Below are 25387 nucleotides of genomic sequence, written 5' to 3'. Positions count from 1 at the left end.
CCACAATAATAGCAAGGTGGGACTACATGTTTTTGGCACAAGGTGTTACTCAGGAGTGCTGTTCAGCAACATATTTTTATTGCACTCCTGTTATTCATGAGTGCTGTTCAGCAACATTTTTATTGTTTGTTTATATAGATAATAGGACAAAGGAAAACAAAACTGCTCCCCCAGTAAAGGAAGCCCTATCACACAGACACATCCTGATGGTTCAATGAGGGCAGGAGCCCATGGGTAAAACAGCAGGCAGCATCCCAGTGACAGGTGCACTAACCAGAAGGCAAAGCTCACCTTTTGCAATGGGCAATTTTGCTAAGTGTATGGATCTTGTCACAATGACACAAGCATAAAACAAACTGTGCCTACCCAAATCCTTCCTTTGCATAAGATTGGGGACCCTATGAAAACTCTGCTGTGCATAAGCTACACTTCTCGGCCGGCTGTTCTGCTCTCTTGCGATATATTTGTGCAAGTCTGTTTTTCACAATGGGCTTTCTAGCTAGGGTTTTCCGGACTGCAACCCAGGGATCCTGCCTGTAGCTCTAAAAGTCCTGGATCCGCAGGGGAGGAATCAACCTCTGCTTCTCCTGTCCTTCTCTGCATATGTCTGTTGTAAGCCATTCAGTTTTATATCTCTTGGATGGCCACCTGTTTGGAGTTTGGTTATTAAATTTGCCCTGATCCTGTGATCTTAACAGAAGCCTGCCACAGAGAATTTAAGCAGGTGACTTCCCCTCCCCCCATCGCTTATGCTCCAGGCCTGCTTAATTTCTGCAGTGCAGGCTGCTGTTAAATACCCAGGAGCGAGGCCAGCCCAGCAACAAGTTGAACAGCAGGATGCAGGGAGTGGACTATAACCCACATCTCCCATACTCAGGCACAGCTTCCTAACTCTGCTGGGTGCACAGGAACAAGATACTAGATAAGCCCAGCAGCCTAGCCATATGGAGCAGGGAGGAGTGCAGAGACAGACATGGCACAGCGTAAATGTATAGGGAGAGCATTTACACTGTCCCTGCTTTGTTTCCAACATGGGGCATTCAGCTGGCCTCCTGGGTATTGGGCTGCCACCATGGTACTGGAATTGCAGCACATCTCTTTCCCCTTCTAGCACTGTACATACTGCTAGCAACTGCTCTGAGGGTCAGGATAGTTGAGGCAACAGAGTGGGTACAAGAGGTGGGGGGGGGGTAGTTGCTCTCCCTCCACTCTCACTCACCTGTGTTAGTTGTATTGTCCTAGCACCTCCCTGTTAAGAGCAATAAGGTCTCCTCTTTTGTGTCTGTACCCTGACATGCAATACCTGTATCCCCCCCCCCCCCACACCCATTGCATGGACCTGTGGAATGACTTGAAGCCTCACCAGGGTTTTTGCTGGCATAATGTTGTGCTAGCATTAGGGGTATGTGTATCCTGGGCTGGAGAGGCCTAGAAAGCCAACAAAGGTGTTTTATGCATGGTCACTTCACAGTGTTTCAGAATCTATTCTGTGCCCCATGTTCTGACTTCTGCACCTGCAAGGGAGTCATGGGAAGCAGAAATAAGTTTTGTCCGTGTTTTTCAGTTTTTTCCTGTGCACATTCCGCAATTTTTTTTTTAGCGTGCGTTCTGTCCATGCAGAATCAAATACTCCCATTCTGCTTCTTTCCCACCTGCTTCCTTTCACAGGAGCTGATTGGTTAATCCGAGAGTAACCACACCCACCCTCCTTAGCTCCTGAAACCTTTTTTCTGCCATTTTTTTTGTTTAATTAAAGCACAGTAACACTGCAACATTAATCACCAGATTAATATACTTAAGCAGACCCAACTCAGGTGAGCTTGTTGTGTTAGTGACTACAATCTTCTAGCTTTTTTTTGGACATAGAAGTTGAAAAGGTTTCCACAGAGCTACCCGAGTGCACATCAGCCGTGCTGCCCACTTTTGCAAGAAAGCTCAGCATCATGTTGGCTTGCAAACATGGAAGGGTGTGGGGAGACCTGCATCCCAGTATGGGAGAAAGCCATCTGCTCCGCTCTGGCCCGCCCCTAGAGGAAACCCAAGTGGGCTTTAAACAACATTCCTCTTTAAGTAAAATTGCTTGCCTTCAAGGAAAACCCTAGCAGAACAGATTTTTGCAAGAGCTGTCTTGCAGAAATCCACTCTGCTTGGGTTTTTCTTGATGGCAAGCAATTTTACTTTCTCCTGACTAGGATGCAGGTCTCCTCCCGCCATGTTTATAAGCCAGCTTGATGCTGCAGTCCTTTTCTTGACTCCTAGATGGCAAGCAATTTTACTTAAAGAGGAACGTTGTTTAACACCTGCTCAAGATTTCCTCCAGGGGCAGGGAGGAGCAGAGCAGAGGGCTTTCTCCCATACTGGGATGCTGGTCTCCCCACCCTTTCCATATTACAAGCCAGCTTGATGCTGCAGCCATATGCTTGTACGTGTAGGCAAATTATGGGCAAAAGGCGGGGTGGTGGTAGTGGTGAGACCAGCTCCAGCCAGCCAACACAGCATCAAGCACATTATTGCTGGCAGCTGGCAAGGGCGTGTGTGCGTTCACGCCAAGCCTACAACCGCCTCTTCTGCCAAGCCTGAACCCTCTACTGCCCAAAAGTCCCCTGCCAATTCTTGCCAAAGCAGGCCTGTTAAATTAACAAATTTCAGCACTTGGAAGAGAAGGAGAATGATGGACAGTAGATGTAGCAACGTTGCAATATTACTATGCATGCACAATTTTTTTTTTAAAAAAAAGTCTATTGCGATTCCCCCCTAAAGCCCGAAACTGCACTGACGCTTTCTTTTTCAAAACAAGACACCAAATCAAAGCTGCCTCTGATGGTGCAGAAGGCAGGAGAGCCATGCCAAGTCCATGTCGATCAGAGCTAACACTCAGAATGGCCGGTTTAAAGTGACCATGCATAAAATACACAAGTCTTGCTCCACCTGCACCATACCTGACATCACACAAGTCTTACACGGATGTGGTTACACAGCCTAAGTGCTGGTGGGGCTTGCATATACCAGCGTAGGTGCTTAGTCATCAACTCAAGCCACAGCTCAGTATGTGCCTTTTAGACATTTACATGTAGAATATTGCAACAATGTTCCAGTCATAGTGGGAGAGAGGTCGAGCCAGCTGAGTTGCTAAACTCCAAGTCCTATCCCACAGATGAATCCACATGAAACTGCTAGAAATGAAGAAGGAAGCCATATAAAAAATCATTCATAGGCTTGTAAGAATTCATTCATAGGGCCCATTAGGGCTCCAGGCAAAGCAGCCTGACCATTCCAGTGCAAGGGTCCTCAATATAGCATCTATGAGTGCCATGGCACCTGCTGACATTGTTCTTGGCTGCTGCCAACTTTTTTTTTTTATAAAGCAGGTAGAGCCAGATGAGAACTTTTTCCAGCAGGGATTATGATTGACCACTGGAAATCTGCTTGGCTGTGCAGATTTTAAAAAGTATTGTTTCAGCAGTAGCTGCCACCTCAATGTAAGGATCGTCACTGCTTAACTGAAGGTATGCTGTGTGAATGCAAAATAAAAATTAAATCTATGTTCATTTTATAAGGCATCCTATTAAAGAGCTTCTGCCTGAACATTTGAAGCTTTACTAGGTGAGTTACGCATAATCTCCCTTCCTGACATTTTGTGGTTGCCTTTGCCTCCACCACCTTGTTTGAGGATTCCAAAGGTGCTTGCAGGCTCAAAAAAGTTTGGAGGTCCTGTCCCGGGACACAGAACTAGTTGGGGGAAAGTCATGTTTGGCCGGGCACATTTACAGAACAGTGGTGCACCTCTGCAACATAAAAACACCATGTTTTTGGCACAAGGTTAATTTTGAAAGATTTTTAAACAAATTGTTTTTATGTTATATTTTTATTGTGGGGAAGATTTTATATATATAGGAATGCTTTTTTATACAAAATACTTTATTAGACATTTTATTTAAGCGATTTTATCTTGAATGCTCAGCCAAACTGATAGCTTATAAACTTTAGGTAATATTAAAACAATAACAAATTAAAACCACCAGCAAAAAAAAATTAAGTAGTTAAATAGTAACTGATTTAAAAAGCTAGTAGCAGCAGTTGACAAAGTATTAGCAGCCACAAAACAATTTAAAGATGTAAATAAATGCTATAATAATACTAAAACATCCTTAAAACAACATAAAAATGATTAACAGTCCAGTAATAGCAGTAGTTGATGTTAAAAAAACAGAGAAGGCAGAACAACAAAATAAACTCAATTCTTATTATCAGCCACTTTCTGAATGGCTTCTTTCAAAGAAGAAGCCAACTGGAGCAGTAGCCAAGGCATAATGGATCCATGGATAACAGCATAGCAGGAATATGCTAATTCATAGCAGGAACTGAGAAGACTTACACTGTTCTAAGCCCACTTACTTCAATAGATTTAGAAGAGTGTAACTCTGCTTATGATGGCACTGTATGGGAGCATAAGGAGGCCATCAGGCTATATACATGTTAGAGAACATGGAAGTGCTTTATCAGCAATCCATTTACTACACTAATTTTTATGGGGACAGTGGCTCCTGAATGCTTGGAATGTTGCACCCATTATTACAATAATATTCTCCCATTACGGTAGTTAATGTCTGCTTACTGGAACAGTATGTCACAGGCCTAGACCTGAAATACAATTAAGTAAAGATAGTTTTAGATGGGTAGCTGTGTTGGTCTACAGCTGAAGAGCAAGATTCAAGTCCAGTAGCACCTCAAAGACTAAGAAGATTCCCAGGTATAAGCTTCTGAGAGTTAAAGCTCCCTTTGACAGATACAAGTAGGAATGGAGAGATCCCTAAGCACTTATATCCCAGGGATATAAGGGCTCATGGATCTCCATTCCTGCTTATGATGAAGGAAGCTGTGACTCTCAAATCCTTGGAAATATTGTTGGTCTTTAGGGTGCTACTTGATTTAAATATAGTTCAATGAGAAACTGTACTGAAGTATACTAATGCATTGTTTTCAGGGATACTGTTGAAAATAGCACTTGATTACTTCATAAACATCGTATGTGTATACGAAAAAGATGTGTTTCCTCTGCACCACCCCTTCCCCAGTGCTTATAAGTATCCATTCAATACACAACAGACTGATACCGTTCAACACCAACAGTACCATATGAGCAAAGAGCACCTATGGGTGCAAAAATGCATAACTTAAAAATAAAAGGTAAAAAAGGAATATATATTCTTACATTGCTATAGGAATCAAGTCTATATACAGCATTATAGAAAGCTAATTTCCTGCTTTTCATTTAACAGAATAGGTAAACAATCCATTCTAGCCTTGTTCAGGCAAAGGTGCCAGTTAAATTCACTGTGTCTATGATTAGTCTCAAAATGCGATTTTGGAGAGTGGGTTTTTTGCCCACAGCATTTAATATTACCATTTAAGCAGCTGGAGATCCATATTGTGGAGAAAAGCAGGATATGAAATATCTAAAATAAATAACCCAGCGGAATGCTATGGTGATTGTCCAAGGGTTCCGATTTGCACCTGGGTTTGTTCATATCCTATTGGACATGATGCAACATGGTGCAAGCTGCTTCATTTCATAGCCATGGAGAAAGTAGGTGTGATTAAAACAGCCCACCACAATGCCTACAGTGGCTAATTGCAGTGGGACAAAGCATTGCTAATTTGCAAGGATGTTGGTAGGACTTCGAACAGAGATTGAGAATACCATTTTTGGAATAAAAAATTTAAAAAATTGTTCCCTTTCTCTTACATTGTTTTTCCATTTTCATTTTCTTAGGTGAAGTTAGGATATATGAACTTAAAATTATTAAAGGAATGGTATGGTGTTCTTAACTTTTAACATGTTTAAATCGTTTAATATGCAAGTTTAAAAGAAACTTTTAAATTACATTATACCACTCCTAAGACTGATGTTTATCCTAACACATAAATGAATGTGCTGTTCTGCAATTTGGCTTTTTACTACAGAATTATACTGAATTACAATACAATACTCTTTATGTGTGCACAAGATAGATGGAGGCTAAAGCTAGAATAAAACTCTATAATTTCCCTAGAAGTTGAACAAAGCCGCACTATAAATTCAAATCAGTTTCAAACTTGTACTGTCCTTCAAATTATACCTATATAAAAAGGAGTAGGAAACTTCAGCAAAGAATTCTCAAAGAAAACAGGGCTGCAGTTATTGTAAGTGCTATTTCCCAAGTGTTTTTTGTGATGTCCCACTTCCAGGTATTCTGCCTGCACCAGCTGAAAACATCCGGACAGTTTAAGTTTCTATCAATGGCATGGCCTCACCTCTATCCTCCAAAGCTAAATTGCTATAAGCTGACTAGATAGGAGAGGCTACACCCCTTATTTCTCACTTCTCTCAAAGACGATGCTCTTGAGTTCAATAGCAACTCAGTCTGTAGAGTAATAAAGGAAACAGTGGGACTGTTGAAAAACTGTAATAACCACCCCCATCCAACCCATCAGGGATACATCCTGTATTGATTTTACTCCTTTGCAATGCTCATTACAAATATCTCTAGTGCTATGCATAGGTGGAATGAAGGGACAAAGTACTGAAACTGATTTAAAACAGAAGGGAGGGGGATCTGGAGTGTATAATAGCAATATTGCTATGACCACTAAAGTTCAACAATTGCCAGTCTTCAGGAATAAGGCTGTAGAAGATCATTTCCATGCTAGACTATATATCATGTTGGCCTCAGACATTAGATGAAAGTTGAAATAGCTTCTGATGTCCTTGAGAAGCTCCCAGTGCAAAAGAGTTTGAACTTCGCCACTTAATTTTTAAAAAATCCTTTTGCTACCTGATGGTGGGGATTTTTTGCTGTGCTTCTTCCGTAATGGATAGCATTCCTGGTAATAGCATTATCGCTATACCCTCTTTATCTCATGCAGTCAAAATCTTTAATACTGTTCTGTCATACGAGTCAACTGTTTAATTGCTTCCCCTCCAATTGCTTGAATCATTTGTAGCAACTGTTCTTTGTAAACAGAGCAATCCTCTTTCCCCTGCCTTTGGATCTGCTGGATGAACTTTGGGTTCCCGTTGTAGTAATCTCTGCTTTTTATCTTTTTGTCTGGTAAAATACAGTTGTTTTTAGATTTCACTTGCAAATCAGCTTCCATCTCTACATGTTCATTGTCTATTTCCTGTGTTGCTATGCATACCTCAAGCACTGGAGTTCCTGTTCCTAAATCAGAACACCTATGTGTCCAAGGGCACCTTGGTGAAATAAGTAAAATTGACAGCCCACTAATGCTTAACCCCAGTGATATTTTTAATGTGTGCCTGCCTAATTCTAAAGGCACAAAATACAAACTTTATCAAAGACAAGGTGACATGCCTATTTTTACCAGCCAAAAGATATAACAGATGAAAATCATATGAATAGTGAGGAAACCTACTCAATAAGGGGAGTATAAATGTATCTTTTCTAGATGAATACAAACCACAACTAAATACAAAATGAGGTCAAGTTTCAGTTACAGCTCTACCACAAGGGAAGAGTCGCTGGTGAGAGTTAATACCCTCCCAGTGACCTAACAATTCTGTAAGTGGTAAAGCATTTACTCTAGCTAAGAAAAGAAGTTGATGAAAAATAGAGATTATTAAGAAAGTAAAATAACTCAGCAAAACAAGAAATAGAGGGGCTGAGATGCCCCACCCCCAAGAAAGAACAATGTCTCCTAACACTTAAAATATCAAGAGAAGGAAAAGACAAATTAAATGTTAAACTTGACAACTTCTCCTCCGTTAACTAATCCCAAGATGATTTATGGAGGTTAATCTGAGTCCTTTTAAATGTTCAAGTAAAGACTCACAATTAGAGATGGACACGAACCAAAATACGAACCAAAGTTCATCATGAACCACGTTGGTTCGTGGTTCACAAACTGGTGGTTCGTGAGAGCCCATTTCTGACAAACTGTGGTGAACTTTAGGCTGGTTCGTTTGGTTCATTTTTTAGTTCATCGCTGCAGACAGCCTGGCGCTGATCAATCCGTTTCCTAAGCAACTGAGGATGGGGTTTCTGCAGTAGAGGTGTGCACCCTGCTGCTTTTCAGCTGATGGGAGGGGGATCGCCCATCAGCTGAAAAAAGCTGCCAGCATTTGAAAGCAGCAACACTTTCCTTGCGTGAAGCCTTGGTGCAGTTTCAGGCTTTCAGGGCTTTGCAATTTATGTCACACTTCTTAAAAAAACTTTGAGCAAGCATAGTAATGTTGCAATGTTGGAACCCTTCCCCTCCTGTATTTGTTGATTGGGCTGTCCCCTGCCCACTGGAGAGGCAATTGGTGCTGTTCTGGAGGAAAATATGTACTTTTTGTGCTTGTTCCACTCTCATTTTTTTAAAGCCAAGACAGGAAAGGGTTAAAATGCTGCTGCTTCATCCCCTCCCAGCAGCTTCCCTGTTTCCAAAGGGCTGTGCAAAATGCTTGGGTTTTTTTTCTCTTTGGCAAAGCCAGAAAGATGCCTGGAAGGAAGGGGAAAGCAGCCATTTAATCCTTTCTTGGCTTTTAAAGCCAGGAGGAATATGCAGTAACATTACAATGTTACTGTGTTACAGTATTACAACATTACAACCCCTTCTTGCCTTTGGAAATAAAGAGTGTGTGCATACCCCAAAGAAGGAAGGGGAAAAGCAGCCGTTTAACCCTTTCCTGGCTTTTAAAGCCAGCAGGGAATAAGCAGCAACATTAGGAATCATTCCTGGCTTTGGGGGAAAAAAATAAGATAGTGCTTGCATACCCAGGAGGAAGGAAGCCAATGGAGAAGCAGCCTTATGACCCTTACCTTGCTTTAGCTCCCAAGGAAAAGAAGAGTAGCGGGTGTTGGAAAGCAGCAGCACTTTTCTTACTGCACAAGAAAAGTGTGGTTGCTTTCAAACGCTGGCAGCTTTTTTCAGCTGATGGGGGATGCCCCTCCCAGCAGCTATAAAGCAGCCAGTGTTTGAAAGGGGGAAACTGGAAGCACACACCCCTGTTCTGCAGACCTTCTACTGCCCTGGAAGTGACGTTTTCACGAACCAAAAAAACTGGTTCGCAAACCGGGGCAAATTTGTGGTGGTTCATGAACGTTCAGTATTTTCCTGGTTTGTACCCATCTCTATTCACAATCTAGCAAAAAGAATTTAAATTTTACTTCAGCTGCTCAGGTCAAAAGAGAAATTTGGCTGTGACCCGATTCCAACAATAAATTGTAATTTGAAATGCATTTAGGGGCATGCAAAAAAAAAACGCAAAAAGGAACTCTGCACGGACTCTAATGTAGCCAGAGCTGCTGAAATCCAAACAAGAACTCCATAGAGTAAAAAAGGAGAAAAATATTTGCTCAGTAGATCTCCAATACTATTGGAACAAATTGACACCCAGACTGAAAAAAGAACCTCATGATAGCAGCCAAATGAACTTTTGTTCCTTTCAAATCTTAATTAAGATTGGTAGACCAAGTATTGGAAGCTGTAAAGTAGAATCCATTGTTACAAAATGAACACACTTGCTCTATCAAATGTCCTTTTATTATCTAAGGCTGACTTTCTGTGAATACTTGCTTTCCGAAAAATTAAGACCTTTGATTTACTATAGTTAATACCAGCTGATTGTCCTGACCAAAAAAATTGCCATGGCACAGAGTATACAGTTCAATCCTACTCTCGTGCAAGATAATAATATAGCATCATCTGCATACAATAAAATCGGCAGATGGTGAAAGTTCAATTTAGGAAAATGGAAGTTTCTATGATTTAACTTGGAAGGGAGGTCACAAGCACGGGAGTGATTGTTTTCCTCTAAGGGGATATTTATAGGTTTGTCAGTAATTTTATCTGTTCACTTTGCACTATAGATCTTAGAATTTAGGATATTATTTCCAGAAAGCCTTCTTCTGGTGACCTTTTCATGCTTCTAATTGTTTAGCAGAACAGACTATAGAGGATGGCTTTCTTCTAAACAAGCCAAACACCAGTTGTGGCCATCAGAAATGGACTACTGGGCATAACCCTTCCAACAACTTTTGAAGCTGATACACTTTGCCATCTATGTACTGGAGTTGGGACTGTATCTACTGAAAGCATGTGAACAACAGAAATTTTGGCTGGGTTTGTAACTGATGACAATCAAAGCTCTCTGATAGTTTCCTGCTCCAAGTTAAATATTAACTGGAGATGAAAAATAAGTGTTAATGTGGTGCTTTGTTCAGTGCAGAAGTGAACAAAGAACAAAGCAGTCAAGAGCAGAAACCCCACCTATCAAGTCAGCCACTCCCTGATACTTATGATGATGCAGATAGGAGACAGAATTCTTAAAAATGATACATTTTCCAAAGGTTTTCAGCTAGTGGAGATACATCTCTAAAAGTATATCTGCAGTGAAGACATGTGGGAGATCCTACTGTTTGAAAATGGCTTAATCTTGCAGTGCAAATGTGGCTGTGGCTGAAGTCTTGAAAAGTGTTGTACTATATTCAAATGAAACCCCCAAATTAGCACCATTTACAGCTAGAGTGCAAGTTACTGGTGTCTTCCCATTGGAGTTATTTTGTGTAAACATACAGATTTTCTTTATCCATGTTTCATGCAGACCTGGCACCTGCCTATATGCCTGCGTTGTTCTTGCTCATTTTTCAGTGTCCCTGAGAGAGGAGGTGATGCAAACTGCCACTCTGGCTTTACTGTCATCAACCAGAAACTGTATTCATTTGCAAAAAAATGACATGTTCCTCGCTGACCCTGGCACTCAATAAAGGGTGCTGATCTGAAATCTTCAAGGCAGCTTCCAGTTGACATGAGAGATTGTCCACCTCCCTGGTCACCAGATCCAGTGTGCTGGAAGAAACCGGCAGAAGAGGTATAAGGGATCACAAATGTCACCTAATTTTATGCCTGGTCACTCAGGAGCTAGTCTTACTGCCAAGTGAGTTTCTGAAGAAGTGAACTGTGCTGCTGACTTACCTCAGCAAACATGACATTCTACCACCCTCCTATGTCCCCCAGGTGCTCACCTTCTTCTGAAGCATGTTGGGATTTTACATATGACTGGTAAGCTAAACTCTGACGTTATTGTAGTGTATTCTATCTTCAGTTTTAATTTCTTCTAGCACACTGTTATATTTGATTACTATATTGTATTGTTATTCTTGTAAATTGAATTATCTATTGCAATCTCTGTAATATGAACATTTAAAGAACAACAATAAAGGAATTTTAAAAACTGAAAAAAAAGTTAACTGTGACTCATGAAAGCTCATACCCTACCACAAATTTTGTTAGTCTTATAGGTGCTACTGGACTCTTGCTCTTTACTACTGCCAAGTGAATATAAGCTATAGTCCTTGGTACCATTACCTAGATGGCTGTGAACTCAATGGGATTTCCTTACAAGAAAATTGGTTCTTGGTTGATTGTCGCAATTATCACAAGAGCTTAATGCCCACACATGAGAACCATAATTCTGTTCCATTTTTTATCCCTTGAAAAATATCTACGCACGTTTGTCATGAGCTAAGATTCACTAAGGAATACATTCCAATATGTTTTATTGCACCAAGACTGACTAAAGGAGCCCTCTCAATAATATCACCCATGTAACAAGTCAAGTATGGCATACAGAGGCATTCTTAGCTTCTTTCAGTTACGGAAGTTTCCTGAAGTCTATTTTTATCTATTTTCTGTGGCAGAAACATAGAAATCATTAAAATAGTTTCTAGTTTTGCTATAATTACTGGGATATCCCTCACAATATAGAACTGTTATAAAATTATACTGGCACTTCAAATTTCAGGATGAGATTTTGTTATTAGAATTCTGGAGTGGGTATGTGTTAGAGAATTTTGTTTTGCTACAATAACTCATGGTTTATGTCAAACAAACGTTCATTCAGTCAATTCCCATTAAGTGGCTGTATATTGAAACGCTAAGTAATGAATGATAATGCCTTTATTGAATGATAATCTGAAAAAGTGAAGATAGTTTTAGGTGGGTAACTGTATTGGTCTGCAGTAGAACAGTAAGATTTGAGTCCAGTGGCACCTTAGAGACCGACAAGATTTTCAGAGTGTAAGCTTTCAAGAGTCAGAGCTCCCTTAGGACTCTTACTACAAATGCTAATTCCTGCTGTAATAAAGTTGCATTGTGCCTTTACATCCTGATGCCTTCCCTTGTAACACCCCACCCACCTTTGACTGGGATGTAAAGGCTCAGGGATTTCCTTTCCTACTTGTGACTGAAGAAGAGAGCTCTGTCTCTCAAAAGCTTATACCCTGAAAATGTTGTTGGTCCCTAATTCTGCTGAAAAAGTGAAACATTTACCAGTTATTCAATAACTGCAGCTGTGAGAACATAAGAAGAGCCACGCTGGATCAGACCAAAGGCTCATCCAGTTCAGCATCCTGTTCACACAGTGGCTGACCAGCTGCTTCTTGGAAACCCAGAAGCAGGATGATTAAAGCAGCAGCATCCTACCCGTTCTTCCCAGCAACTGATATTAAGAAGCATAATAATAATAATAATAATAACATTCGATTTATATACCGCCCTTCAGGACAACTTAATGCCCACTCAGAGCGGTTTACAAAGTGTTATTATTACCCCACAACAATCACCCTGTGAGGTGGGTGGGGCTAAAAGAGCTCAAGAGAACTGTGACTCGCCCAAGGTCACCCAGCTGGCTTTGTGGAGGAGTGGGGAATCAAACCCGGCTCTCCAGATTAGAGTCCCGTGCTCTTAACCACTACACCAAACTGGCTCTCATACTGCTTCTGGTACTAAAGGAAGCAAGTATCTGTCATGACTAGTATCCAGGGATACCCCCATCCTGCATGAATTTGTCCCCTCCCCTTTCAAAGCCTTTCAAGCTGGCAGCCATCACGCAAGCAACAATGCGTGGATTTTTACTGAGCCTCTGTAAACCAAGAACTAAGACCAAAATAGTTTTCAGTCTTACCATTAAAAATGAGTAGCCTATCCAAAGACTTCTCCAGTTCAGCGGACAGAGAGGAATGGATTGATCCTGACTATGGATAGCTACAGCTTGGGCAGGAGCTTCACATACAGCACACCTGCTAATGTAGGGCTCTATTTCTTCATCAGAGATGGGCATCATGGGTAAAGGAGCGGCACTTGACAACCAGTAAGATTTATCATTTCTACTTGCGTAGTAGCAGACCTGATTAACATTGCAATAGGCAAAAGGCATGGTGCTGAATACAGGAAGACAAGATCCAGCCAGACCTAGAACAAAAGGGCGAGGAGCAAGGTTATTTATCTATCCTTAAAAGAAAGAATAGTTCAAGTCAGTATCCTACTCTGGTCTATACTGCTCAGTAATGATTAAAGCGTAAGGACTTTTGTGGGTTTGTGGAGGCAGAAAGTTTCTTCCCAATGCTCACTGTTCCCACAAACACCCTGTTACATGTCGGCAACTGCCACAGTAACAGAGTTAAAACAGCCCTCATATGGAAGCATTTCTTGGGCGTTAGTTTTCAAGTGAGACTATTTCATTACCTAAAAGGACTGCTGTCAGGATAATATGGAGGAGAGGAGAATGATATCTGATATTTGTGGTTATAGGAAAATTTCATGTCCGACACTGGAGAATGGAAGTTACAATATCACAGTCATTTATTGAGGATGATCAAGAAATGGCTGTTGCAGGTAACAGTTAACTGGAAAGCTGATTGTTGCAGGTAATAATTTAGAATAGTTCAAACTGGTTTAAAAACAATACATTTATTCCTTTTGTCTGCAAACAGTTGGCTTCTATTGGGTTGTAGATGTGTGTGCTATATTTGCATGTACTAGCACTACTTGTCATTGTACATTTTAATGTTTGTATTGTTCTTTCCTGTAAATCTAGTTATTAACAATGGCAAACAAAACATGCCTTGCTGATGTCTATTTCTAAATATGTTTTATGTATTCCACTTGTATGAAAATGCAGGCTTCTTTCCAAATCCAAGCTTTGACTCTGATATGGCACAGTTCTTTTGTGCCATCTCATATTTCTATTGTGACGTCTGTTGGGAAAACAGCACAATCTTTCCACATGTGAAAATCTTTTATATTAGAGAGTACTATTGGATAACTAAATACTCATTTACAATAAAGTATAAAGAAAATATAGCATTGTCTATCCTGGTAAAAAGTGACAATTCAGTGCTTACCAAGGTCTTGATTATGGGCCTTCTCCTGTCCTTCAAGATACAGCAGGCTGTACCCAGTCCATAATTTTGGCATTCCCTCCGGACACAGTGGTTCTTGGTCTGTTTGACTGTGCAGAACAAGCAAGAATCCACTAGCAGTGGTTGTTTCAGGCCCTGGTGGCCCTGGCATCCCAGTCTGGCCTGGAGGACCTTATGGGATGGAGACAAGGTAGACAAGTAACATCCCATTTGAAAGCAGGGCCCGTTGTTCTGCTGAGTGAATGTCTTTAGTTTTTCAGAACTAATTAAACAGGTGGTTGCAAGATTCTGAGCTGCTGAGGCCTCAAGGAAAGATAACTACTTGATCACGTGTTGATCATTGATTGCAAGGTGCTCACCCAAACAAGTGAAAAAAGACCTTAATTTATTTGACATAAAGTTTTAGGAGCATACCCTGTACAAAACATAGTTTAATCCAAAGGCCATAACAACTAGTGTAAAAACCAAATGCAATCAGCTGCAAAACTAGTACTTCCTACTGAAGGAAGGAGTATGATTGCAGAATGCTTACCTCGAAGCCCTGGGTATCCTTTTTCTCCCTTGTCACCTGGATCACCAAGAGGTCCAGGTGGCCCAGGCAAGCCATTTTGGCCCAGCAGCCCTAACAACCCTTCTTCTCCTTTTCTTCCTGAAATATAAAACATTTATCAGAAAAGATAACAATAATTCAGCTCTGTATCTCAGCAACAGTATACTGTGGTGATTCTCTTATGGGAGGTAGTTCTGGTGGGGAATGGTCAGGATGGGGATGGGAAAATCATCCTTACCAAACTGGCAGAAAAGCCAGTAGAAGCAACCAAGTCTGAGACAACTGGCTGGCCAGCAGCCCCTGCTGATGTCTGCATCCTCGGGAGGGAGCTACTAGCCAGTCAAGAACCATGTGCTCAATTTGCCACTGCCTTCTAAGCACTGTGCTTTGCCCTTCCTGTTTAATTACTCAACAATGGCAATTCATCAGCAAACCGCCTCGCAAGTCACTGCTACCATACATAAAGTTATATTAAGGTATCTCAAACCATACATTCAATAAAGTAAGAATTCTTTTCTGTGATGTAATAAGTTGATAGATATCTAGAAATTATTCAAACTATTTTTTAATTTTTTGAAAAAAGACGTTGAAAATCAGTGTTTCATGTTTAACAGTTTTGTATGGATGTTTGTTTAGCTTTAAACACAAAAACTTTATAATTTCCCAGTGAGAAAGAACAAGAACATGATAAGAACTGGAATTGCATGTTAAGTACTAAAGAAAACCATCATCACAAAATTTCCCCATCCATTTCTGATGAGATTTTACTGCAAAAACATGATAGGAGTTGCAGTGTACACTGAAAACACACTGAAGCACAACTGTCACCCAACTAATTTTGTTGAACCTGTGTGGTATAGTTGTTAGAATGTCAGATTAGGATCTGGGAGACCCTACTCTGCTGCCATTGAAGCTTGCTGAGTGTCCTTGGGCCTTGTCACACACTCTGTGCCTAACTACTTCACAGGACTGTTGTGAGGATAAAATAAAGGAGAGAATAATGATATAAGCCACCAAGGGTCCCCATTGACAAGAAAGGTGAGAGATGAATGAAGTAAATAAACAACATTCCAGAAAAATTACTGAGCATTCCAAGCAAAAGTTTGCTTTCTTCCAAGCATAAAAAATCTACATGAAATCTGGAGATAGTAAAAAAAAACTAAGATCACTCCAATATACAATTACTCGGTGGGTGAATCTATCCAGAATTCTTTTGTCTCAAATTTTAGTTTAAGTCATCTACAATTCTTCTGCAACCAACTAAAATGGAGATTAAACTCTTCATGTCAAATACTTGTTTAACACAAGTGATTTGTTTTCCTGAAAACAAAACACTTCAGAAATGGGATGCCCAGTAAACCATAAAAAAGAATTACATCAACACTAAGGAAACGCTTCAAAGTGTATAGCTAAATTTATTTTCTTATATAAGACCACTCAGTGAAATAATGTTTTATTCTTTCTTTTCTTAAAGCCCTACAATGGTATGGTCTCTTTCATCAAGATCCAGTCAAAGGAAAATGGAATGTGATGAATTAGGTGTGATGAATGCAGGAATACTGAAGCTGTGCATTCTTCAGATGACACAAACTGAGGTCAACATAGAATTGTATATGTGTCGCTGGGATGTTCAGGCTCAAAAATACTATGTGCCATTCTAAGGAAGGACTCACCTTACCACACACCCTTCAGAATCACAAAAACTTTACCTTGGGGACCAGGAAAACCTGGCGGCCCAGGAATTCCTATGGAGCCTGGTGAACCTCTTTGGCCTAATACTCCGGGAGGCCCTGGAGTCTTGGGACATAAGGAGTAATCAAGTTTTCCAGGTTCACCTGGGTCACCTGAAATATGAATAGCATTAAACCAGATGAGAGCCTCATTAAGAACGTTGTTAGTCAGAAACTCTAACTGATTTTTGGATTGTGTTTTTCTACCCAGTGTTTGACTACGTAACTTTGTTTTGCTTTAAGAGCTTGAACATTGGTACTTTTCGCACTCAGTTTTTAGAGTGTGTTTGTACCTGTTCCACATCCCATGTCTGCAAGGTTTTCACACTTTCAAAGCAGTCATGGGAGGCAGTCCCGCTTTTTGTCCACTGTATCCCCGATTTTTCCCCCTGTGGACATACTCCGATGTTTTTTTAAGTCCGCTGCCAACTGGCAGCTGGCCCGCATTTTGCTAACGTGAACACTTTTGCCCCCTTTTTGCTTCTCTCCTCCCCTCTCCTTTTCCCTGGGAGCTGATTGGTTTGTCCAGAATTAACCACTCCCACCCTCCTCAGCTCTCTGAACTCCTTGTCCACCATTTTTTTTAGTAAAGCGAGGTGAGGGTCATAAGGCTGCTTCTCCGTTGGTTTCCTTCCTCCCGGTATGCATGCTCTTTTATTTTTTTTCCAAAGCTAGGAATGATTCCTAAGCTTGCTGCTAATTCCCTGCTAGCTTTAAAAGCAATGAAAGGGTTAAATAGCTGCTTTCTCCTTCCTCCCTTAGGGTATGCGCACACACTTTTTTTTTTAAAGACAAGAATGGGTTGCAACCTTGTTACTGCACTTTGTTACTGCACTTTCTTCCTGGCTTTAAAAGCCAGGAAAGGATTAAATGGCTGCTTTTCCCTCCCTCCGAGGCATGTTTCAGACTTTGCCAAAGAGGAAAAAAGAACTCAAGCATTTTGCACAGACCTTTGGAAACAAGCCTCGGCTTGCCAGGAGGAGATGAATCAGCAGCATTTTAACCCTTTCCTGGCTTGATTAAAAAAACAATGAGAGTGGTCCCCCCAGAACTCTGCCACCAATTGCCTCTCCAGTGGACAGGGGACAGCCCAATCAGCAAAAAGGGGGGAAGGGTTCCAACATTGCAATATTACTACGCATGCTCAACTTTTTTTTAAAAAGTGTGACATGAATTGCAAGGTCTCAAAAGCCCGAAACTGCACCGAGGCTTCAAAGTGGGTTTGAAATGAAGCACAGACACCAAATCAAAATAGCAGTGGACAGTGTGAAATGAACGGGTGCAATGCCAAAGCCACTGCAATTGGGGTGAATGCTCATAAACGGCAGTTTAAACCGTAAGTGCGAAAAGGGCCTTTGTGTGTGTGTAAGTGTGCATAAGCTACTTTGTACATAATACTATATCCTTGCTACAGTAATAGCATTTTGGCTACATGAACATTACAGAGAAGAAATGTGGTACAACAGAAGAGCCTTGCTCTGAAGAAAGGCTTATTTCTTCACCTTTTAAATAATTTTTTAGAAAGTCCCAGTCTTAGACTTACCTGGGACCCTGATCTGCATGTTCACATGGGTGGGTGGGGGCATGGCATGGCAGCCATCATCTTATTGGCTCCCAGGGGCCCCTGCGAGGTTGCATGGGCTTCCTGCCATTTGAATAGTCCAGCTGGCCGAGGGCTGAGCTGGGGGTGGGGGCAGAACCCTGCAGGCATACTGTGAAAGTGAAGGCTTCTCTGTTGTCCAGCCATGGGGAATAAATTTGAAGAACCATCTGCGTCATCCACATACTGCTTCTCTGGCTTCCCCACCCATCCCTCCCTCTGTTTGCATGCTCTTGTCATGAGTCAGCGCGACAGCTCTTCAGTTCTTGTTAGAAAGAGTTAGATGCCGCTTCCTCGGTATTGGGATTTCTGATTGTTTGTAACCTCGTTACAACTGTGTGAGCATGGATCCCAGATTCTTTTGAGGGAAAACTGGGCCTGTGTGCCCAATTCCCCTATTTTTGGGATCCCCTTAAGGTGTCACATGAATTAGGCATTACTGGGCCAAGTCCAGCTCAGCAGCTGTTGGAACATTGTCACTCTCAGGTGGAAGAGGGAACTACACAGACATTGGTGTCCAGTTGGAATCCCACATCCTGCCATCCTGTGGTTCCCCCTCAGCAGGCAAGCTGGAAGGGAGAGGGTGGCAGGTAGGTTGCCCCGTGCTTGGATCTGTGCCCTATGCTGCTGCAAGGCTCCATTAGCTTTAATCAATAAAGTTGTGGCATTTTCAATTTTCCAACAATCTCAACTCTGGGTCTTTGTTTTGTCCCCCAACCACTAGGCCCGCAAAGGGATTTGTGCACTCTAATGTTGGAAAACAGGACATGCATATTTCTAAAAGGATGCAAATTTAAAATTAAGCAAGAACTCAAAAGTTAGTGGGGCACTGTTGCATCGAGGAGCGAGTTACTTAGAATCTGAAATATCTACTTATTCTTGTGCATGACTGAAACTTTTACTCTGGTGTCACTTCATAAATATTCAAAACAGTTTCCAGCACTGAGAAACAGAACTGAGTAAAAGCATTATTAGAAGGGCCATAGGATGTTTCAATAAAAGATTGAAATGTCATTCCCTTCTTAGAGCAACTGTGTGATTCTTCCCAGAACTTAAGAAGGCCAGTTTTCTTTTGTTTTAGCAAACCTGTTACTCTGAAAGGAAGAACTATCTGGAATTTCATAAAAACACAGATAATGAGCAGAGCCAACCTATCTATACAGGCCATCATGTGGGATGTGAGGCTCTTTGGACATCTGAAATGATAGCGGAGGCCCAGGTCTGAAGATAAATACTATGTATGCTTTTATCATCAGGATCAAAGCTTCCTATGGCCTCAGAAGCAAATAACAGAACATATCAGAACAATCGGTCTTATTTACACTAGGTAGGCAAATTGCAAATAAATAGTCAAAATCCTACATAGATCAAAAACGCCATTTCTCTAGAATGAGCATGGTCTCTAGAAATCCATTCTGAGAGCTGTCCCAATATTTTACAGCATAGGATACATGAAAATGCATCCCTTTATCATTTTCTGCAGGAACTTCACTTTTAATATATGCTTTTAATATGCTTAGAAATAGAGGTAATTGCTTTAGCATAAGAATGCTTAGCAATGTTAACTAGTGGTCTGACTCAGCATAAGGCAGGTTGATGTATATAAAAAGTGGACAATGAAGAACAGTGTAATGGTTAAGAGTCTCCTTGGCAACCCAGTGTAAGGAATAAGCACTTGTTTATATCCACTGGGGACTGCAGCTGGCAACAACAGTGAGGTTTGAGACATATTGTGTAAAAGGCACTAATCTTTCTCTAGCTTACCTCTGCAACCTGGTGGATTTGAATGTCAAGATCCAGACCATGACAGCCATTTCACATGCAGGATGAAAACAAGCATCGTGCATACAGATTAGAACAAGAATGCGATGGGAATTATAAACAGTTTTTATGTGGAATTATTTTACATTCCAATGCTATTGTCACAAAACACATGATCATCCAGCTCCAGTAAGAGAATGGCATGGAAAACTCATTGTTTACGTAATCATGTGTGTGTGTGTGTGTGTGTGGTGCCCTCAAGTCATAGCAGACTTACACCGACGCCCTGGCAGGGTTTCAGGGCAAGAGACTAACAGAAGTGGTTGTCTGCCTCTGCAACCCTGGCTTTTGTTGGAAGTCTCCCAATCAATTACTAACCAAGGCTGACCCTGCTTAGCTTCTGAGATCTGATGAGATCAGGCTCACCTGGGCTATCCAGGTCAGGGCACATAATCATATAATTTCCCAGTATAATTGTACATAGGCTTCCATGCACTTTAGTTTTTAATGTTCTTACTCACTTTGTACTTTGCTTATCTAGGCAGAGAACTTGGTTGCAAAATTATTGGAATAAAAACCATATCAAATCTTACCCTGCCAAATTGTTAAGCATGCCTTCACTAGGAATTAGTCTATCCGTTAAATGAAAAATAAGCAAAAGTTAATACCTAGAGAGACAGATAGCTATATTAACTGCTTGATCCCATTTTCCCATCCTGCCCAGGATGTCCATATTAAGCACCAGCCACATCTGTACAGATCTGTGCAACTTACCTATCTATCATGACAGAATAGAGCCTTATAAGGCTACTGTGAATAGTATACAGTAATCTATATTTTGGGAAGTGTAATATGAAAACAAGCATTCACAAAAGCAACTACATATGAGACAGTGTCAAACTTATCAAGAAATACCTTTGGGACCCAAAGGTCCAGTTGGTCCTTGAAAGCCTTGATCACCAGGCTCCCCATGGGCACCAGGAGGCCCCCGTGGTCCAGGGTTCCCCACCGGACCTTAACAAATAAGAATAAATTTGAATCAACACTATCTTACCATAAACATCAAGACCATTTTGTTACTTGAATTTCCCATATTCTAAACCAGTATCCTCTAGCCATACCTTTTGAGCCTCCTCTCCCTTGTTTTCCTTGAATGCCTTTTTTTCCTGGATTCCCAGGTGGACCAGGAACCCCAGGTAGGCCAGGGATCCCAGAGTCACCTGGATCTCCTTTAACAAAAATAGTCTTTCCCGGGGGTCCAGTCTGACCAGGAAGGCCTGAAACAAAATTTAGATACTGTTAATAATAAACTTGCCAGCATTTTTTATGAGGTTTGATAGAAAAGGAATATTCATAGGAATCCAGATGCAGTAAGGATGGTGCACACTGAAAGATTTCTGGGCAAATATCTCCTGTTGGATAGCAAAGCATACATACAAAAGTGCTGCATGTTCCTTTCCAAGCACTGGGGTGTATCCAGTGATCTGTCCCATCTGACTCCCAGGAAAGCTGATTAATGAGATGTGCCTGGACTCACAGCCATATGAGTTGGGGTCTTCAATGTGGATGGGAAAAGGAACAAAAACACCTTCTGGCCTCTTCTATCAGCAGAGTAAGCAGAAGAGGGCAGGCAGGGCAGTTTTGCCTCTTTCCCTCTTTCCATTGTAGCCCTTCAACCTGCATGGCTATCATTTCCCACTCATCTTGTGACTCCAGAAAGGACTGAAGGGGGGCAGGGGGACACAAAATAGATCTGTGATTCTTAAGCTCAAAAATTGCTGGATCCAGTAGCTGGAGATGCACATGAAGTTAGACTGAGACCACTGAGTTAGCAAGTTCCTAAGCCAAAGCAAATATATATTGGGTGCTATCAGCTTTTTGACAGTGTTAATCGCCATTTTCTGGGGGAGCAGATATCAGTCTAGCTGTTCTTCCCCCATCTTTAGTTTCCTGATTTCATTCATAGGCCTCAGAAAGGCATCAGATTGCTCTTGAACTGAACCAATAAAAAGATCCTTCTGCCCAGTCATGCACAAGAGGGAAAATGCCAAACATGTTTTGATGTGGTTCTGAAAATTCATGACAATCATAATTAATTGGCCTCAGGACAACTTTGGGGAGGGTGGTAGGCTGTTGAAAAGTTTCTTTAAATAGTGTCAAAGGTAGGTATTAGTCAAGGTGTAGGTTTTACATTGTCAAAGAGGTGAAAGGGTTTTTTTCACGTCTGTTCATAAAATTACGTTTGTGTAAACACACACTAAAAAAAACTTTAAAGCATTGGAAATTCATGTAATTCAGTAGTGGAAATGAAGTAGATGAGTGCTATATCCATATCTGGGCTGAAATCACCCCAAATAATGCTTCTTTGGATCATTTGTAGGTAAGGTTAAAAGTCTAACATCTCATGCAAAGCTTAAAAATGTGAAGCCACTGGAAAGAACAAATTCCTTATTCAACTATTTCATCTTCCTAGTCATATCCTCAGTCATTCTAATCCAACAAGGATGGATTGTGTGTAAGCATGGCTCCTTTACAATGGACTTGTGTTTAGTGCCCACGTGCCTGCAAATGGCTGACAAGGAGCTAAAACTTGTATGCAACACCCGTAAATGCTATGGGAGCTGAAATACTGAAAGATAGGGCACAACTAGACAAGACATTTTGGATCCCTGATCATTCCATCTCTTTAAAAACCTATTCATACTAATTGCTTGTGTATGAGAGGCAAGCCAAAGAATTGGAACCCTTATATTCAAGGGGTGCGTATGTCTAACCCTTCTGCTCCCGCACTGTTTCCCTGACATTCCCCCTCCCAAAACTGGTACTGGCCCCAACAGAAGTCCCCCCCCTTTCTTAAACCTCACTTCACCTACTATTGCTGCAGTCCCACTCCAATCCAACCCTACTCCAATCCCCCCATCCTAGTATATAACTAGACATGAAATCCAGTCGTTGGTACGTTATACCTTATCCAGTTTATCCCTGAGACTAAGAATCTCTCTACACGTGTTCCTCACGTCTCAGGAGACGCAACATTAGCCGTCTCCCCTTCTGGAGCCTTTGCCCTTCTGAGGCTCAGTTAAGCCAAAGTTTTAAGCAGTGAGGGTGGCAGGATAAAAGCTCTGGAAGGGGAGACAGTACAGCATGCCAGAGGTGGTGGAGGGCTGTGAGAGAATCCATCCCCTCCGGAGCTATCTCCGCTGGTTCTGTCTTTCAAAATGCCTTTCAAAATGCTTCCCAGATAACATTGCATCTTCCAACACTCGATGAACATGCGCTCAGGTGTCTCATGGAGAGAAACTCTTCATCAATCATTTGTTTTGCGGATCATGGGATTGTGTGCATCAGTTTGGAGAGTGTTTCAGTTTTGTTGCTTAGCCTGCTGCTTCATGATAACATTTCTAGAATGGGAATACATAATGATTCGCACAGAAAAATAGTACCTCTGATGCCATCCAAACCAGCAGGGCCTTGGTCACCTGGAAGCCCAGGAAGTGCATTTTCACAAGGTTGTCCAATAGGTCCTGCAGGCCCAGAAGCCCCTGGCTTGCCTGTAAGAAGAAAGTTTATCATTTTATATTTTAAGAGTGGATATTAAAATGTTTAATATTGATCAATTTTTAAGACAATGTGTCTGTCATTAGTACCAAATGTTGTGCATACTCTAGGTTATGTTTCTGTTCCAGTGTGCTGAATTTTCGTCACCTAAAATGCAATTCTTCCGTTGGCAACATATGCACTGTGACAGCCATGTGACCTGTGCTTACAAGGGTGACTCTAGGACCTATTGGCTATAATATCATTAGTGACAAATGAAACAGCTTTCATGAAACATTTCATGGAAAACATTTCCAGGGAACACTGTGGACATGCTTAATTTGTATTTCATTAAGGCTTTTGAAAAGGCCCTGCATGGTATTCTTGATGTCAAGCTGGTAAAATGTGGTTTGGATGCTGCTTCTCTTAGGTGGATTTGTAACTGCTTGACAGATTGTACCCAAAAGAGTGCTTGTAAATGGTTTGTCACCCTCTTGCAGAGGAGTAACAAGTAGAGTGCCTCAGGGATCTGGCCTGGGCCTTGTGTTGTTCAACATCTTTATAAATGAAGAAATAGAGGGGATGCTCATTAAATCTACAAATGATACTAAATTGGGAACGGTAGTGAATTCAGTAGAAGATAGAACCAAGATTCAGGATTATTGTGACAAGTTGGAAAAACTGGGCTAAAACTAACAAAAAGAATTTCAACAAAGAGAAATACAAAGTTCTGCATCTAGGTTAAAAAAATAAAATGCATAATTATAGGATGGAGATGACTTGTCTTGGCAATAGTATGTGTGAAAAGGATCTAAGGGTCTTAGTAGACCATACACTGTGGGATGCAGTAGCTAAAACACCAGATGCGATTTTGGGCTGCCTCAACAGAAATATAGTGTCTAGATCATGCAAAGTGATGGTACCACTTTGCTCTGGTTAGACCTCATTTGGAGCACTGTGTTCAGTTTTGGGCACTGCAGTTTAAGAAGGATGTTGGCCAAAGGAAGACTACAAAGATGGTGTGGGGTCTGGAGACCATCCTATGAGGAAAAGTTGAGGGAGTTGCGTATGTTTAGCCTGGAGAGGAGACAACTGATAGGTGATATGATAGCCATCTTTAAATATTTGAAGGGCTTTTGCATAGAGGATGGAGTGGAGAAAACTGGGTTCCTGGGTGGGAAGTGTCTATTAGAATTAACTGAGCTGGATCCTTCACTGGACTTTTGGAAGATTGTGGACTGGACTCTAGGATGGTTAGATGGATAGTGAGCTGGCTGGATAACCACATCCAAAGAAGAGTTGTCAATGGCATCACATCTGACTGGAGGGAGGTGTCCAATGGACTGCCATAGGACGCAGTTTTGGACTCAGTGCTTTTCAATATTTTTATAAATGATCTGGATGAAGGTGTAAAGGGATTACTCATTAAATCTGCAGATGACACCAAACTAGGAGGAGTAGTGAACATCCTTGAATACAGGGATAGAATTCGACGAGATCTGAACACACTGGAAAAGAGGGCAGATTTGAAGATACAATTCAACATGGATAAGTGCCAGCTTCCCCATCTGGGTAACAAAATGCAAAGCATGTATACTTGATGAGGGATACACTTCTGGGTAGTAGTGTATGTGTGAACAGTTAGTATGATGCAGCAGCAAAAAAGGCAAATGCAATTTGAGGTTGTATCAACAAAGGTGTAACATCCAAATCACAGGATGCAGTTATCCCCCTTTATACTGCCCATATCAGGCCCATCTGGAGTGTTGTGTGCAGTTTTGGAGGCCTCTTTTCAGAAAGGGTGTGGACAAATTGGAACTGGTGCAGAGGAGAGCAACCAGGATGATCAGGGGCCTGGAGAACGAGCCCTACGAGGAAAGACTGAGGGACATGGGAATGTTCAGTATGAAAAAGAGGAGCTTGAGGAGAGACATGATTTCTCTCTTTAAGTATTTAACAGGCTGTCACTTAGGAGAGAGAAGGGAGCAGTTGCTGTTGGCAACAGAGGACAGGACTCAAAACA

The 25387-nt window shown here is 41.4% G+C and overlaps 1 protein-coding gene across 1 annotated transcript in view; it reads right to left on the bottom strand.

Annotated features, from left to right (window-relative positions):
* Positions 1–3882: 3882 nt before the first annotated feature.
* COL4A4 (collagen type IV alpha 4 chain) overlaps positions 3883–25387 on the bottom strand; it is a 126691-nt gene continuing 105186 nt past the window's right edge. Inside the window, exons 40-47 of the mRNA XM_054982603.1 lie at positions 23271–23378; positions 20949–21104; positions 20743–20841; positions 16446–16580; positions 14719–14835; positions 14169–14357; positions 12950–13236; positions 3883–10833 (exon numbers count right to left, since the gene is read on the bottom strand). Coding sequence (XP_054838578.1) covers positions 10570–10833; positions 12950–13236; positions 14169–14357; positions 14719–14835; positions 16446–16580; positions 20743–20841; positions 20949–21104; positions 23271–23378 — 1355 coding nt within the window. The 3' untranslated portion in view covers positions 3883–10569. The remainder of the gene's footprint in view (positions 10834–12949; positions 13237–14168; positions 14358–14718; positions 14836–16445; positions 16581–20742; positions 20842–20948; positions 21105–23270; positions 23379–25387) is intronic.

This window comes from Eublepharis macularius, chromosome 6, assembly GCF_028583425.1.
Source record: "Eublepharis macularius isolate TG4126 chromosome 6, MPM_Emac_v1.0, whole genome shotgun sequence".
Taxonomy (NCBI): Eukaryota; Metazoa; Chordata; class Lepidosauria; order Squamata; family Eublepharidae; genus Eublepharis; species Eublepharis macularius.
The sequence above is the reverse complement of the archived record's forward strand: the minus strand, read 5'-3'. Positions and strand labels throughout refer to the sequence as shown.